The sequence below is a fragment of the Hydra vulgaris genome, chromosome 03, assembly GCF_038396675.1.
Source record: "Hydra vulgaris chromosome 03, alternate assembly HydraT2T_AEP".
In the NCBI taxonomy this organism is placed as follows: Eukaryota; Metazoa; Cnidaria; class Hydrozoa; order Anthoathecata; family Hydridae; genus Hydra; species Hydra vulgaris.
In genome coordinates this window covers 23,745,001-23,758,907 of record NC_088922.1, presented here as the reverse complement: position 1 = coordinate 23,758,907, position 13,907 = coordinate 23,745,001, and the positions used below count along the sequence as shown (strand labels likewise).

Genomic DNA, 13,907 nt, shown 5'->3' with positions numbered 1-13,907 from the left:
AAAACGATGGCTATTGAAAAAATACTTGTCCCCAAAAATTTAGGAAAAATCATATACAATTTAGTCTTTTAATTCAACTTTTAGCTTTAACGACTTAAAGAAGTGTTGGGTTGTAGTGGCTATTCATGCCACATAATTAACTTTTAAATCAAAAATTCTAAACAGTTATTACGGTACTGTTTTTTGGGCAAATATAAAAACAAATACCATTTATTAACTTTTAAATAAAAAATTCGTAAACAACTTTGTTTCCATTTAAAAAAAAGCGTCAACAACATTGTTACTATTGAAAATCTTTTTACATAGAAATAATTTTTTTATTTACATATAAAATTGTGTTTTGATCAACGCAATATTAACAAAAAATAGAAAGAATCGATTTGTTGACAAACCCTTAAATATTAAAAATAATAAGTACTTTTCATAAATATTTAAAAAAATTATATGACTCAAATGTACAAATTTACAACCAGCTTTTACAATTTTTTTTAAAATTGATTTCTAAAAATCAAAAAATATTTGTTTACGACGCTTGAATACTTTTTCTTCTTCCAAGCACCTAACTATTTATTTTTATACCCATCAAATTTTCTTCTTCCAAGCGCTTAACTGTTCATTTTTATATTCTTTATTTTTTCTTCTTCCAAACACTTAACAATTCATTGTAATAACCTTCATTTTTTCTTCTTCCAAACACTTAACTGTTCGTTTTTATACCCTTCACTTTTTCTTTTTCCAAGCATTTAACTGTTCATTTTTATATCCTTCAGTTAAGTGATCAATAAAATAATTCAATTGCTTTTGACGTAAACAGCTATGAAGAACTTGTAAAGGATGAAGGTTGGGAAGCATTTCTAATACTTCTATACATAAGAGAGAAACAGAAACTGTAAGTAATCTTTTAACATATCGAATATTTAAAATTTATTAAAAATAAGGTTATTAAATATTTTTAGAACCAGATATACTTTCTGCTTTAAACCTTTTCTTTTGAAAGTTGAAAAAAGTTAGAATTGTTTCTCAGCGCAGTTATATTGAACATTAGGTTCGGAGTTATAAAGTTAATAGAGGATTTTTGAGAGTTATAAGGTTGATAGAGGATTTTACTGATGTTTGAGGAAAAAAGGTGACAAAGGGTGAGGTGACAAAATCTGAACCATGCAAAAGAGGTGGAATAACAGATATGCCCTTATTATGGATACTGTTAAAGATTCTCCAGAAGTCACGAGAGCCTAATATATATATATATATATATATATATATATATATATATATATATATATATATATATATATATATATATATATATATATATATATATATAATACATATATATATATATATATATATATATATATATATATATATATATATATATATATATATATATATATATATATATATATATACATATATATATATACTTTTTTTTTTTTTCTTACCATCAAAAGGAACTCGGTTCTCAGTAGTTATTATACTTGATGGCTCAAAGCTAGGTACTATTCCACTTCCTCTTCGTGGTCTTATTCGTGGACCTATTTGTAAAAGTTAAAGTACAAAACCTTTCAAAAAGCAATTAAAATCATTTAGATACATTAGCCTAAATTTAAAAATACAACATTAAATAAGAAATTCTCATGGACATAAAGAAGTTAAATACCTGACGGAAAACTATCAATAATGTTTCCACCGCGACGTAATTCCGCAAATACCTTAGTTTTTGCCTTTTGCTTCAGTTCAGCTGAATAATAAATATACAATTTTATAACAAAAAAAATAGTAAATCATCATTAAATAGGTTAAAGTCACCATCAAGGTGTTTAAAACTGTCATTAAGGTGGTTAAATAATAAAATGTAAATTTAATATAAAATTATTGAAAAATCAATTAAAAACTAATATTAAAAAAATGATATTCGAATATCTCATATATCGAATATACATATGTTATTAATTTTTATGTTTATTATATGACAATTTGCATCTAACATCATAAATAATATATATTTTAAACCATATAAATATTTTATACTTTGTGTGTATATAGAATACACTTATAAAACTCTAACAGGTGTCAACTGCTAACAAAAGATAAATCTAAATTTTCTAAAATTAAGTAAATAAAATTATGCAAATAAGTTTATCAAGATATCTCATTCATTTCATTAAAGAGCATCATTCAGATGGAAAATACTTATTTTGGCCTGATCTATTGTTAACACATAATGCAAAAACATTAGATTCTGGCCTGATCTATCGTTAACGCATAATGCAAAACACTTTTCATTCATTTTTCATTAAAAAAAATTTAATTGTAAACAAAGTGTAAGAAGTGATAGTGTTATTTTAGACGTATAAACTAAAAACTGATAGTTGTATTTTATAATTATTTTCATTTGACAATTAAAGCACATTATTATTTTATTTATTGTATATAATAACATAAATCAAAAAAAATATATCTTAATACTAAATTTAAATTAAATTTAAAGGTATAGACTTTTATCAAACTAAAAAACGTTAAACTTTGATACATAGTTAATGCATAAACTATAAACTTAATAGTTTTTCTGTGATTTTTATTTATGTTAATTTTTAACCTAAATAATCAGAACATGTATTATAATAAAGTATTTAGGTGCGTGGAGTTCAATTTTGGTGTGTGGAGTTCAATTGCAAGTTACACTTGGTTGAACCTTGAGTTTTACAAATTTAACTTATATAAAGTTTACCTAATATTATTACATTAAATTAGTATATTTAATATAATAATAAATAATAAAATCATTAACATAACTGTTCAGAGAATATAGATTTCATTGAATTTAACTAAATAATTTCTATAGAATCAGAAGTATTTTTTCTCATAGAAATGGATCTGATAGCTTTTATAAAGTTGAGCTTGATTAATCAATAAGTTGGCCTTGATTAATCAATAAGTTGAGCTTGATTAATCAAAGAAAATTGAACATTACTGATCTTAACACAATATTATTCTAAACAATTTCATTTATTTTCTGGACAAGCCTAAAAAAAAAAATTGTCATAACTATTTTTTTGTTATATATTTTTTTAATTTAAAATTTTCTTACATACTTTTACACTTTGCCAAAAACATAAAATACTTTTTGAATAATAAAATTTCTTAAACACATGCAACTCTTTAAAATGACTAACCAGCTTTTTGCTCATCACAAGCCATCTCCAGTAAAACTGAGTCTTCTTCAACATACTTTTTTATTATGTATTCACAATTATTCGATTTTGATTCTTCATGTAACTTTAAAACATCATCAGGAGTTACTGGACATTTTACACCAGAGCTAAAAAAAAAAAAATTTATTTTTAAGTTTCATTTGCTTTTATATTTGGAATTTTTTCCATTCCATTTAGTCTCGATTAAATAGAAGCATTTTTTCAACTAACATGCAATGCAAACCTTTAAAAAAAACTATAACTACTTTTTTTTATTTACTCACGAAAATAAAATTTCAATTCTAAAGCGTTCATCAGATCCTGGATCAACTTTTAAGTCTTCATACTTCATAATTACTATTTGTGTAAGATAATTAAGTTCTGCAGTATTATTCAGAATAGCTAAAGCTTGCTTGCTCATCGAATCTTCAGAACCCTAAAAAAAATGTATATTAAATATACAAAAAAAATCATCTACAAAACAAATATGTTTTCTGAATAAAAAAAATGATTCCAGCAAACCTTAAACAATTTTCCCTCTTTAAGCGCATTTACTAAAGAATGGACATGGCTTTCACTGGTTACATAAAGACGAGTTCTCACATGATTATTAGGCGAATCAATATCACGCAGTGCACTAAACAATTATATATACATATATATATATACTTTAGCATATAGTTGATACTTTGTATGTGAAGTTTACTAAAAATGCAGATAAATATTATTAAACTGAATTCAACTGTACAACCTACTGCAAAAGTACATACTTTGAGATGAAATGCTTACAATGGATCTAAATTGTTCCCTTGTGGTATAACATTTGAATTCAGATCAGATTTTATTTTTAACAATAAGTCGCTGCATATCTCTCTTGATATTTTTATTTTATCTTCACTAGTAATTCCGTATTCCTATCAAGAAAAAAAAACAACTTTTTATTTTTTTACAAACAAGTTTATAAGGTGGAAAAATTTAGCCACAGCTCTTTTTTAAAAAAAAACAAAAAAAAAACTAAAAAATAATTAAAGCAAATAAAATAACAATTTCCAGAACAGTACCTGAGGAATGACTATATCTGCAAGAGTTTTAGTATCAGCATAAAGCTCAGGAAGTTTTTGTAAATTTATCGACCTATGTAAACAAAATAATGGTCATACATATTATGTATAACAAATAGTATTTCGTAATAAAACATTAAGCATTATCATTACGTATTGTGGAGATAATCATATTTGACGCAGTCATAAATATCAGGAATTAAACTCATATCAAATTCATTTCCGTTTTTAAAGTCTTTTTGAAGTTTTTCCCATCTGTGTTTTAAATGATTCAACCCTTCACCATAGTAACATTTGCTTTCAACTTCTTGCATGCACATTTGTTTAATCTGTTCAACAACATCGCATACTAACTGATAAACTTTTTCACACTTTTTGTGAGGATTTTTTACATTACGCATTGCCTGAGCGATTGCACCATTTTTAGATGTGGTAAACTATTATTAAAAAATTTTTTATAACATAATATATTAATAGATTTACAAAATATAACAAAAAAACCCCATACATTTGCAATATCTTCCTCTGTAAAATCCTCTTTTGAACGCAATTTATCATGAATTTGAGATTTGACCCTAAATAAATTGATCAACTAAAAAATGGTTTTCTCAATAAGTGAACTAGAATTTATTTTAAACTTTTCACTTATGACATGTTTTTATTCATACTTCAGAACTTAGAAAACCATGAAAACACTGATTTTGGGTTTCATATAATTTTCAGTTTTCTAATAATTTTTATCTTATAAAAAGACACTTTTTTCTCAATGATTATCTCTATTGATGATTATCTCTTTTAATAATCATTTAATTAGTGAATGTGAGAATAAATATGAAGTTCTTTTTTTAAAAATAATTTCTAATAAAGAAAATATAATTTTACTAATACAGCCATCTTCATTAGCTTAAATGTTTACTTCTGTACAATCCTTTTACTATTGCTAAAATTCAATAAGTTTGAGAAATGTCGGAATTTCAGAAACTTTCCAATAAATGCTAATAAATATTTGTATGTAGGAAAAATTCCAAAAAAATTGTGCATTTTTATGTATTTAAAGCTTCATTTTATAACCTTTATAAAGTTCTAAATCATAAAGCTAAATGATCAGAGTAAATGGAATATCTTGAAGTCAAATAAAGTATAATTTTTAATGTCATTTACAACCAATCAAAATAAGCTTCTACAAAACTTCTTTATTAGAAAGTGTCAAGAAAAGTCAAAGTAAACCTTTACTTAACAAAAAAAAAATAAAGCTTTTACCAAAAATTTTTAATTCATCATTTTAATGCAATTTTAATTTATAAATACCTTTGCATGTTTGCACTTATACTCGGTGGCGTATCAAGAATACCAGTAACATACTTATCATTTTTTACAAGACTCACAAGAATTGGTACCAACTCCCCCTCAAGATCTAATAAACCCTAAACAGATAAAACCATAAGAAAAATTAAAGAAAACCTTAAGTACTTTAACTTAAGATAAAAATAACTTATAAAAATGAAACTTTTAAAAATTTATTCTTAGCATGCCTATCTTACTTCAACTTATTTTTGGGCAAATTTAATTTCAGTGCATCTTTTTTTTTTTTTGCGCGTCTGATTCTCGCAACCTATTTATTTTAGTTTAAACACCAACTGTAGTACTACTATTTATCAAATAACAAGTATATATGATTTTTGATAATAAAACTTTAAAAAAAACTTGAATTTCAAAGCTGTGCAAAAATTAAGTGAATAAAGGTATCTTATGTCAAAAATGTTTGGATAAAATTACTGGTCAAAAATGCCTAAGCACAGAAGTCATCATAATTAGATTTTTGTAAAGTTTAGTTTTTTAATTAAGAAACTATAAGGTTTGGTTTTGTATTATGGACATCAAACATTCATCATAATAGTTAAAGCGCAAAACAAACTTTGAACAAATATATCTGAATGAAAAAACATGCTACATAATAACTTTTAGTTAACATGAAGTCAAACATAACCATGTTTATTAAGAACTGTGTTTTATAGATTAATAAAGTAATTAACTTTTGTAATTTTAAAGTTTTATAAGCAATTTATAACTAATTTAATAAAAGGATTAGCATGTTAACTAATTTATTAGTATACTTCCTTAAGTGCTATATTTTTAATCAGCTACAATGATCCATTTTATAGGTCTTTACTACAGCATATAATAATAAATAGAAACACTATATTATCTATTCAATACTTACCTTTGCAAAGGATGCAGCTGTCATTTTCACTCGACCTTCATCAGAGGAATAAATCTTCAGGTCATGTCTGTAGGTACTATGCAATCTTAAAAGGCCTCCACCTGGCATCGCACTACCTTTGTAAAATCAAAAACAAAAAGAATATAAAATTGAAAAATAAATTTGAGGTTTTAGTTTGAAAATCAAAATGGCTGCAACCCATTTTACAATTCAAACCTGTTTATTTAGCAAAGTCATTCAACCTTTTAATAATCAAACCAACATGGTGTCGAACAATGAGATATACAATGATATATAACTACTTGCAATGCAATGCAATGATTCAAAAATTTAAATTAAAATGTCTAAAATAAAGATACCTTCCGGATAAAGACATCTATATGCCCTCCCTAGGTCTTCAGCTTGTTTTCTACCAAAAGGTGTCAACTCTCCCCCCCATTTTACAATAAGAATTAGTCTATTTTCTTCAGCTTCTTTTTGCTGCTCTACTTTATTCCTTCCTCGTAACTTGCTAATTATCCCTATGTTACGTTTATCAGACATCGATTTTAACTGAATTTTTCTATTGATTCCATTGAAATGTCCATACCTGTCATTTTACAGATTTTAGTTAAAACAAAATAAGAAAAATTTAAATCAAATTTAAATGAAAATGCCCATGATTAAAATTTATTTATAATTTAATCATAATTATAATTAAATGAGAATAGATTAAAAAAAAACTAACATTTCTAAAACACTTTTCATTTTGTTGAGTTTGATTCTATCTTCTGTGGATAATAAACTTGGATCAGACTCAGCATCAAGTCGTCTAAATATGTCTAACATTTCATGCAAATGGGTTGGATTCTTTAGCTTAATGCAACCATCTTCCAGACCTCCATGTTTTAAAAAAATATCATGGAATCTTAAATAAAAAAAATTAAAGCAATAAAACATTAAAAGAAAAAACATCTAAGTCATAACATAAAAAAATAAAAGTCATTCTCACAATCGATGTGAAACTATCATCTTCATCTTTTGCTTAGGTGTGCGGTCACTGTGTCGCATGACAGCAATCAAGCAGCGTAATTCTAAACCTTTTTCAGGTTTTATATTGTTCTCCAGCATTTCTTTTTTTTCTACTTCTGCTTTAAATGCAACTGCAGTTTCTTGATCAGGAGGAACTAAATTTTTGAGGAAAATCTCAGCAAGAAGCTGAGCACAATCATCATAGTATTTTTGAGAAGTTTTTACAAAGCTAAACCCATTTACATCACATACAAGAGATTTTCCATTAGCACGTAGCAGATCAAATCCGCAAACAGTTTGCTAAAATTAAGAAAATATTTTGAAATACAAACAGAAATTTTAGGTCACTAGGTGCTTTTCATAATGTTAACATATTTTACTAATTAATCCTAATTTGAGCCCAATGTAGCCACAGCTAAGGTTACCCCTATAAAATTTTAATAAGTAAAGTGATCATGCTCTTAAAGTGTAGCTCAGGTTTCAAGGTTTGTGATCTGACCAAAAACACTGTCTAGGTCTGTGCTTTTTGAGTCAGATCACAAACTGAGTCAAAAAGCACAGACTAATTATCACATCACAGTCGACTTACCACTTATCATAAAAATTATCATAAGAATATTAGATATAACCATAGATAAATCAGATTAGTCATTAAGGAAATATTAGTCTTTGCATGACCTAGATTTATGTGTTAGTTCCAGAGCTTAACTAGATTCAAGTTTTGTCTTCTTAATCTTCAGTAAACCAGAAATATAGTGTTTTCAAGTGATTTTCTAGTCAGATAGACATGTTGTAATTTTTCATCTGATAAAATTCAAAGGCCAGTCTGGTAGCGAAAAAAGAAATTTCAAGTCACAAATTTATGAATAGTGAGTGGAAAAAAATGAAACCACCCAGAAAGAATTTTATTAGCATTAATTTCTACTTCTAAAATAGTTTTTTGCACCTTAACAATTTTTTAACAAAACAGAAAACACAATCATATGAAAACACAAAAATATCAGCAAAAAAAAAAAAAATCCTGAAGTGCTGAAGGCCACTACTTCTTTTAAGTAAGCATATACTAGAAAATAAAGAAGGACATTAAAGAACAATAAAACGCTTGGAAGACTTAGAAAATGGTATATTGTATAAATTAGAAAAACATGTAGACAAGAGAGAATTTCAAAGCATTAACTTTTTCACAAAAAAAAATTGACAAATAAAAAAGCAAAAAAAAAAAAAAAAAAAGACAGTTGCAGTAAAAGAATGCAACTATGCAGAATGACATACAAATCACACAAAGTCATACAAGATTAAGTTTCAGAAGTAAGAACGAGAGATAAACTTATAATTAGTTGGACAGTGACCACTATAGTATTTGTCCACCTACATTTACAATGTGTTTTAGACCTAATAAATCTCTCTAATTATCTAATCAATTTATCTTTCTTTTTTTTTGTTATCTTTTCTTTTTAAATATTATTGTTTTGATTTTTATTTTTTAATGACTTTTTATTTTAGTTACTTTATTATTTCTGTTTCCATCTTTTTTAATTTAATATTAATTTATGTTGGGTTGTTTAATTAAAAAAAATTTTTTTTATATATATGTTTATTTTATTAAGGTGCCAATCCTTAGACTAATTTTTAACTACATGAGTACTACTTAAACTTGTAAATTATAATTAACTTTGTAATTTTTAACATTTTTGTTAATACATGGATGATAATAATAATAAAAAAGATAACAATAAAAGAAACAGCATCATTAGAAAAGCCAGCCTAAACATAACAAAATGTTTAAATGCAATCATAAATAATAGATTTATAGAGTTAGAATGGAATCAGGAGTAAAAAAATTGACACAATAAAAAAAGGCAGCCTTAGCAGATGCTAACTTTAAAATGGATTAGGTACATATTTCCATATGATGTTTGTTGTTTGTAAGAAGATTCAAGAAGACATAAGGTTGAGGGTTTCGGTATGAGCCATTTAGTAATATTGCCCAATAAAATAAAGGAGTATAGCCCAATAAAAAAAAGCAATCTTAGCAGATGCTAAGCTTGCAATAGATCAAGTATATGTTTCTATATGAGGTTAGTAGTGAAATTAGAGAAAGTGAAATCAATAATAGTGAAATCAGAGTATTTAAAGAAGAGAATTGAGTAAGAGTGTTAGAACTCTTCAACATAAAGAAATCAACATTTATCAACAGTAAACAACTGATTTATGCAAAAGGAACAAATTCATTAACAACTTTAAGGCTTAAGCTGATGCAAAAGAGAGATCACATTCAAGATGTTTTGAGCAATCAAAAAGATTTTTATTCTATTTATTATCTTTACATAAACAATGAAAGTAGTAACAAATTCAAATACATGATAATCAAGGTTTTTAAAAATAAGAACTTTGCATTCAACTCTTTAATATTAAATTCAAACTAAATAGTTTCAGGATTTTTTTTTTTTATGTTAACTTAATAAAAATTCTCACATAATAAAATGAAAACCTTAAATGCTCTGCAGACTTTATGAGCAACAGTCTTTTCAAATCGATTCAAGATAACTGGATAACGAACTTCTTTACCATCTTTAGTGCGATCCACTTTTCCATCAAGAAACGGTGATTTTCGTGCTTCTGCATGCGCATACTCCCCTCCAACAGTGTAGACCTGAATAATTTATAGAATTCATATTTCAAGCAATTTGTAATAAAAAAGTAAACATAGTTAAAAACATACTTATTTTTTGTTCACAGAAATCTTTTTTTGCAACATAAATTTATAATTTCTCTATAATTTTAATATACTTTCTTAAAGATCTAGGGTTCGGAAAAATTTGTATGCGCAGACATTCACCGATAAATTGTGCGCATACATTTGCATAATTATGCGCATAACTTTTTTTCAATTTCAAATCATTAAAAACTGTTAAATTGTTTTGACTAGACAGACAGACAAAAAAACGAATTTTCATGAAATTTTCAATTAATGTGATGAATCCTGAAGAATCAAAAAGAAAATCGATATGAAATTAGCAAATTTCTTTTTCCGAACTAGAAAGTCTGTTCGTCTCAATGAATGTGAAGCTTTTAAGGATTTGATCAAAGCACTTAATCCATTGTATGCATCATCATACCATGCGCGAAAACACTGTTAGGTTCACTTCTTGATAAAAAGTATGCAGAATGCTCCTTTAATTGGAAGAAATTCTCGAATCATCTAAAAATTTAACGCTTGTCAGTGATGGTTGGACAAATATTGGTGGCAATCATATAGTGAATTTTTGCATCAAGGCACCAAATATAAAACTGTTTTTCTATACTTCAATCATCATCAACATCGGGCATAATTCAAAACGCTGCAGTTGTTACTGGTGCTATCATTAAAATAATGGAGACTCTCAGCCCACAAAAGTTCAGAAGCATTATTATTGACAACGCTCCAGTAATAAAAGCTGCTTGGGAATTAATTGAAGAAAAATAAAAATATTATTTTTCATATATACAGGGTGTAAACTAACCCTGTGGGGCCCCATCAAACGCGGTATTCCTAAATGCTCAAAAAATTCAAATTCCCAATTTAAAGATAGAAAAATCCCATTCTCCAAATAAAGTTTTTCAAATTAAAGTTGAATAATAATTCTAAAAGTTATTGAAAATTAATTATTTTTAAAAACTAATAGAAAAACAACATAAAAAAGTCTAATTTATTGTGTAAAACTTAAAAAGTAAAATCGTTACTGGTATAACTACGAAATTGCATAACTGTGAAAATGTCTATTGGAAAAAACTTCTTGAAAATTGGAATTTTCCCAGCGATTTTATGGACTTTCTCGTCAACATGCTTGTAAAATTTATTTCTAAAAATTTGCAAATAATTTTTTGCAATGCTTTCCAACAACAGCAAATATTATATATAAAGAGTTAGCAAGAAATAGAATACAATCAAAAAAAATAACAAACTTGTTTGGTTTAACACACACAAATGCTATTTCTTTAAAATCTTTTTCCTTTTTGGCTGAAAAGTTATATAACTTACGAGCCTTACTGCAAACTCTTCTTCAAGTAGTACATGTGATTCGTTAACAAAAATATTGAAAAGCCGCCTACGTCAGATACTTTGATCAATTACGGATTTTATGGTAACAGAGATTTTGATCAATTACGGTAAGTCTTTTAGTTATTAGGCCGGGTAAATAAAAAAGCAATTGCTACTACTCAGCGTTTTTGGAGTAGTTGTTCAGCTTAACGTGAGTAAAAATTTTAGCAAACTCGCTCAAATTTTTATTTACATAAAGCTAAGCAATTTACTCCAAAACGCTAAGTAGTTGTTTAACTTTACATGAACAAAGTTTGAGCAAAGTTGCAAAAGTTTTTATTCACGTAAAGCTGACAGATTACTAAGTAAAAGCAATTGCTTTTTTTTTACTCACCCGGCCTATAGTTTATCTTTTTTTGTTTGGTATTTTATATCAACTGAATTACGTGATCGCATTGACTAAAATCTTTATTTTTTATCTACTATCTTTTCTCTACTAACTTTTTTAAAAGACCACCTCTGAAATATAAGTTAAATACAAAAAATGTTTTATTATTATAACAAACTGGTTAACAAAGAAAATAGGTTTCTTTACTTTACTGCTTGCTTTTATTTAAAACGTACATTAAATACATTTATTAGCAAGAATGTTTTTTTTATTACAACAAACTGCTACTAGAAATTTTAAAAATCAAGAAAACTGGAGTCACTACTTGCTTGAATTTAAAACGTAAAAGCAAATTTAAATGTTTGAATGAACCATAATCACATCTTATGACTATAAATGAAAAAATAATTATTGGTATTCTTTGTTGCTACGATAGCGCGCAAGCGCTTGCAATTAATATTTTTTGTAATTAAACATTTGTTGTTTTTGCTGAGACTTTGTAATTGTAACTTTATTTCACTATGCGGTTAATGTCTAAAGAAAATTAATAATAATTATGAAAATGAACTTGCAATAAATATGAAATATGAAATTTATGAGCTCGTGTTTACTATTTTTCTATTTTTAAAACATTTCTTTTAAGGACACAATTTATTACATAATGGTATAATGGTTCATCCATAAAGAACCTCAAGCAGAATTTAAATAATAAATAGAAGTAGAAGATCATTGGCTCTTTTGCACCAAGATTTTCATTGAACATAAATATTACTATAAAAATTGCCATTTAATGCCCACCATTGAAAAAAATATATATATTTAAAAGAATTCTCTTAAAATAAGAGCAGCAATGATATAGTAATATTAAAAATAAATTAAATATACTACTCTTAATAATAATTAATTAATATACACTGATTATTTTATAATATAAAAATATATAATTTTTAATATATCTTTGGAAGTCGGAGCTCAATTTGTCGTGTTGTTGTGAAACTACATCTAATTTTGTATTGATTTCATATTTATATCTTATATCTTCAATATATGTTACAGACGGTATTTTATTTTATTTTTGGCGCTGTCCAATCAACTTATGCAGCGCTGCAGTGGAGTAGAAGGAGAATTAGTATAAGAAAAGAATCCCACTCATTTCTGTAACACATAATCAACTTTCTTAAAAGAATGAAATAATATATTTTCTAATATAATGAAACACATTCCTACATAAATCCTACTTAATTTTAATCTAGGGCTCTAAAGGTTAACTAAATTTATAATTATATCTGATAATGATTCAAAGATTTTATCTTATTTCTGAAAGAAAAATAAGTTTTACAAATTTGTGCAAAAAATGTATAAAACTGTTTTTTCTCTATTTAGAAGAGAGCTATTTAAATTTTATTGTATAATGTTATATAATATATAAACATTATATATATATATATATATATATATATATATATATATATATATATATATATATATATATATATATATATATATATATATATATATATAGTATATATATATATATATATATATATATATATATATATATATATATATATATATATATATATATATATATATACGTAATATACATATATATATATATATATATATATATATATATATATATATATATATATATATATATATATATATATATATATATATATATAGATCTATAGTTTGTTGGCTTTGGGAAGAGCGGAAGGAAAAAAGTGATTCTTACGCCAACACATACGTCACTTTTAATTACTTTTGACTTTCGTCCAACATTTTCGTGTTGGACGAAAGTCAAAACCATTAATATAATTACAAATTAATTGTTATATAAAAAAACCACAAAAACGCAAATTTAATTGACCGGAATGTTTTTAAAAACATTCTGAATGTTTTTAAAACATTCTGAATGTTTTTAAAACATTCTGAATGTTTTTAACAATATAAACAATGTTTTTATTTTTATTTTTTTTAATAAAATGTTTTTATTTTTATTTTTTTT

General features: G+C 25.5%; 1 protein-coding gene across 3 annotated transcripts in view; it reads right to left on the bottom strand.

Annotated features, from left to right (window-relative positions):
* Positions 1-277: 277 nt before the first annotated feature.
* Positions 278-13,907, bottom strand: part of LOC101238431 (inositol hexakisphosphate and diphosphoinositol-pentakisphosphate kinase 2) — a 41,349-nt gene continuing 27,719 nt past the window's right edge. For all 3 annotated transcript variants that reach the window (XM_065792706.1, XM_065792705.1, XM_065792704.1), the window contains exons 6-21: positions 9,979-10,140; positions 7,468-7,787; positions 7,204-7,383; positions 6,836-7,065; positions 6,477-6,592; positions 5,564-5,679; positions 4,764-4,830; positions 4,409-4,692; positions 4,256-4,328; positions 3,984-4,108; positions 3,717-3,831; positions 3,479-3,630; positions 3,177-3,322; positions 1,661-1,741; positions 1,443-1,535; positions 278-863 (exon numbers count right to left, since the gene is read on the bottom strand). In XM_065792706.1, coding sequence (XP_065648778.1) covers positions 721-863; positions 1,443-1,535; positions 1,661-1,741; positions 3,177-3,322; positions 3,479-3,630; positions 3,717-3,831; positions 3,984-4,108; positions 4,256-4,328; positions 4,409-4,692; positions 4,764-4,830; positions 5,564-5,679; positions 6,477-6,592; positions 6,836-7,065; positions 7,204-7,383; positions 7,468-7,787; positions 9,979-10,140 — 2,403 coding nt within the window. In that variant the 3' untranslated portion in view covers positions 278-720. The remainder of the gene's footprint in view (positions 864-1,442; positions 1,536-1,660; positions 1,742-3,176; positions 3,323-3,478; positions 3,631-3,716; positions 3,832-3,983; positions 4,109-4,255; positions 4,329-4,408; positions 4,693-4,763; positions 4,831-5,563; positions 5,680-6,476; positions 6,593-6,835; positions 7,066-7,203; positions 7,384-7,467; positions 7,788-9,978; positions 10,141-13,907) is intronic.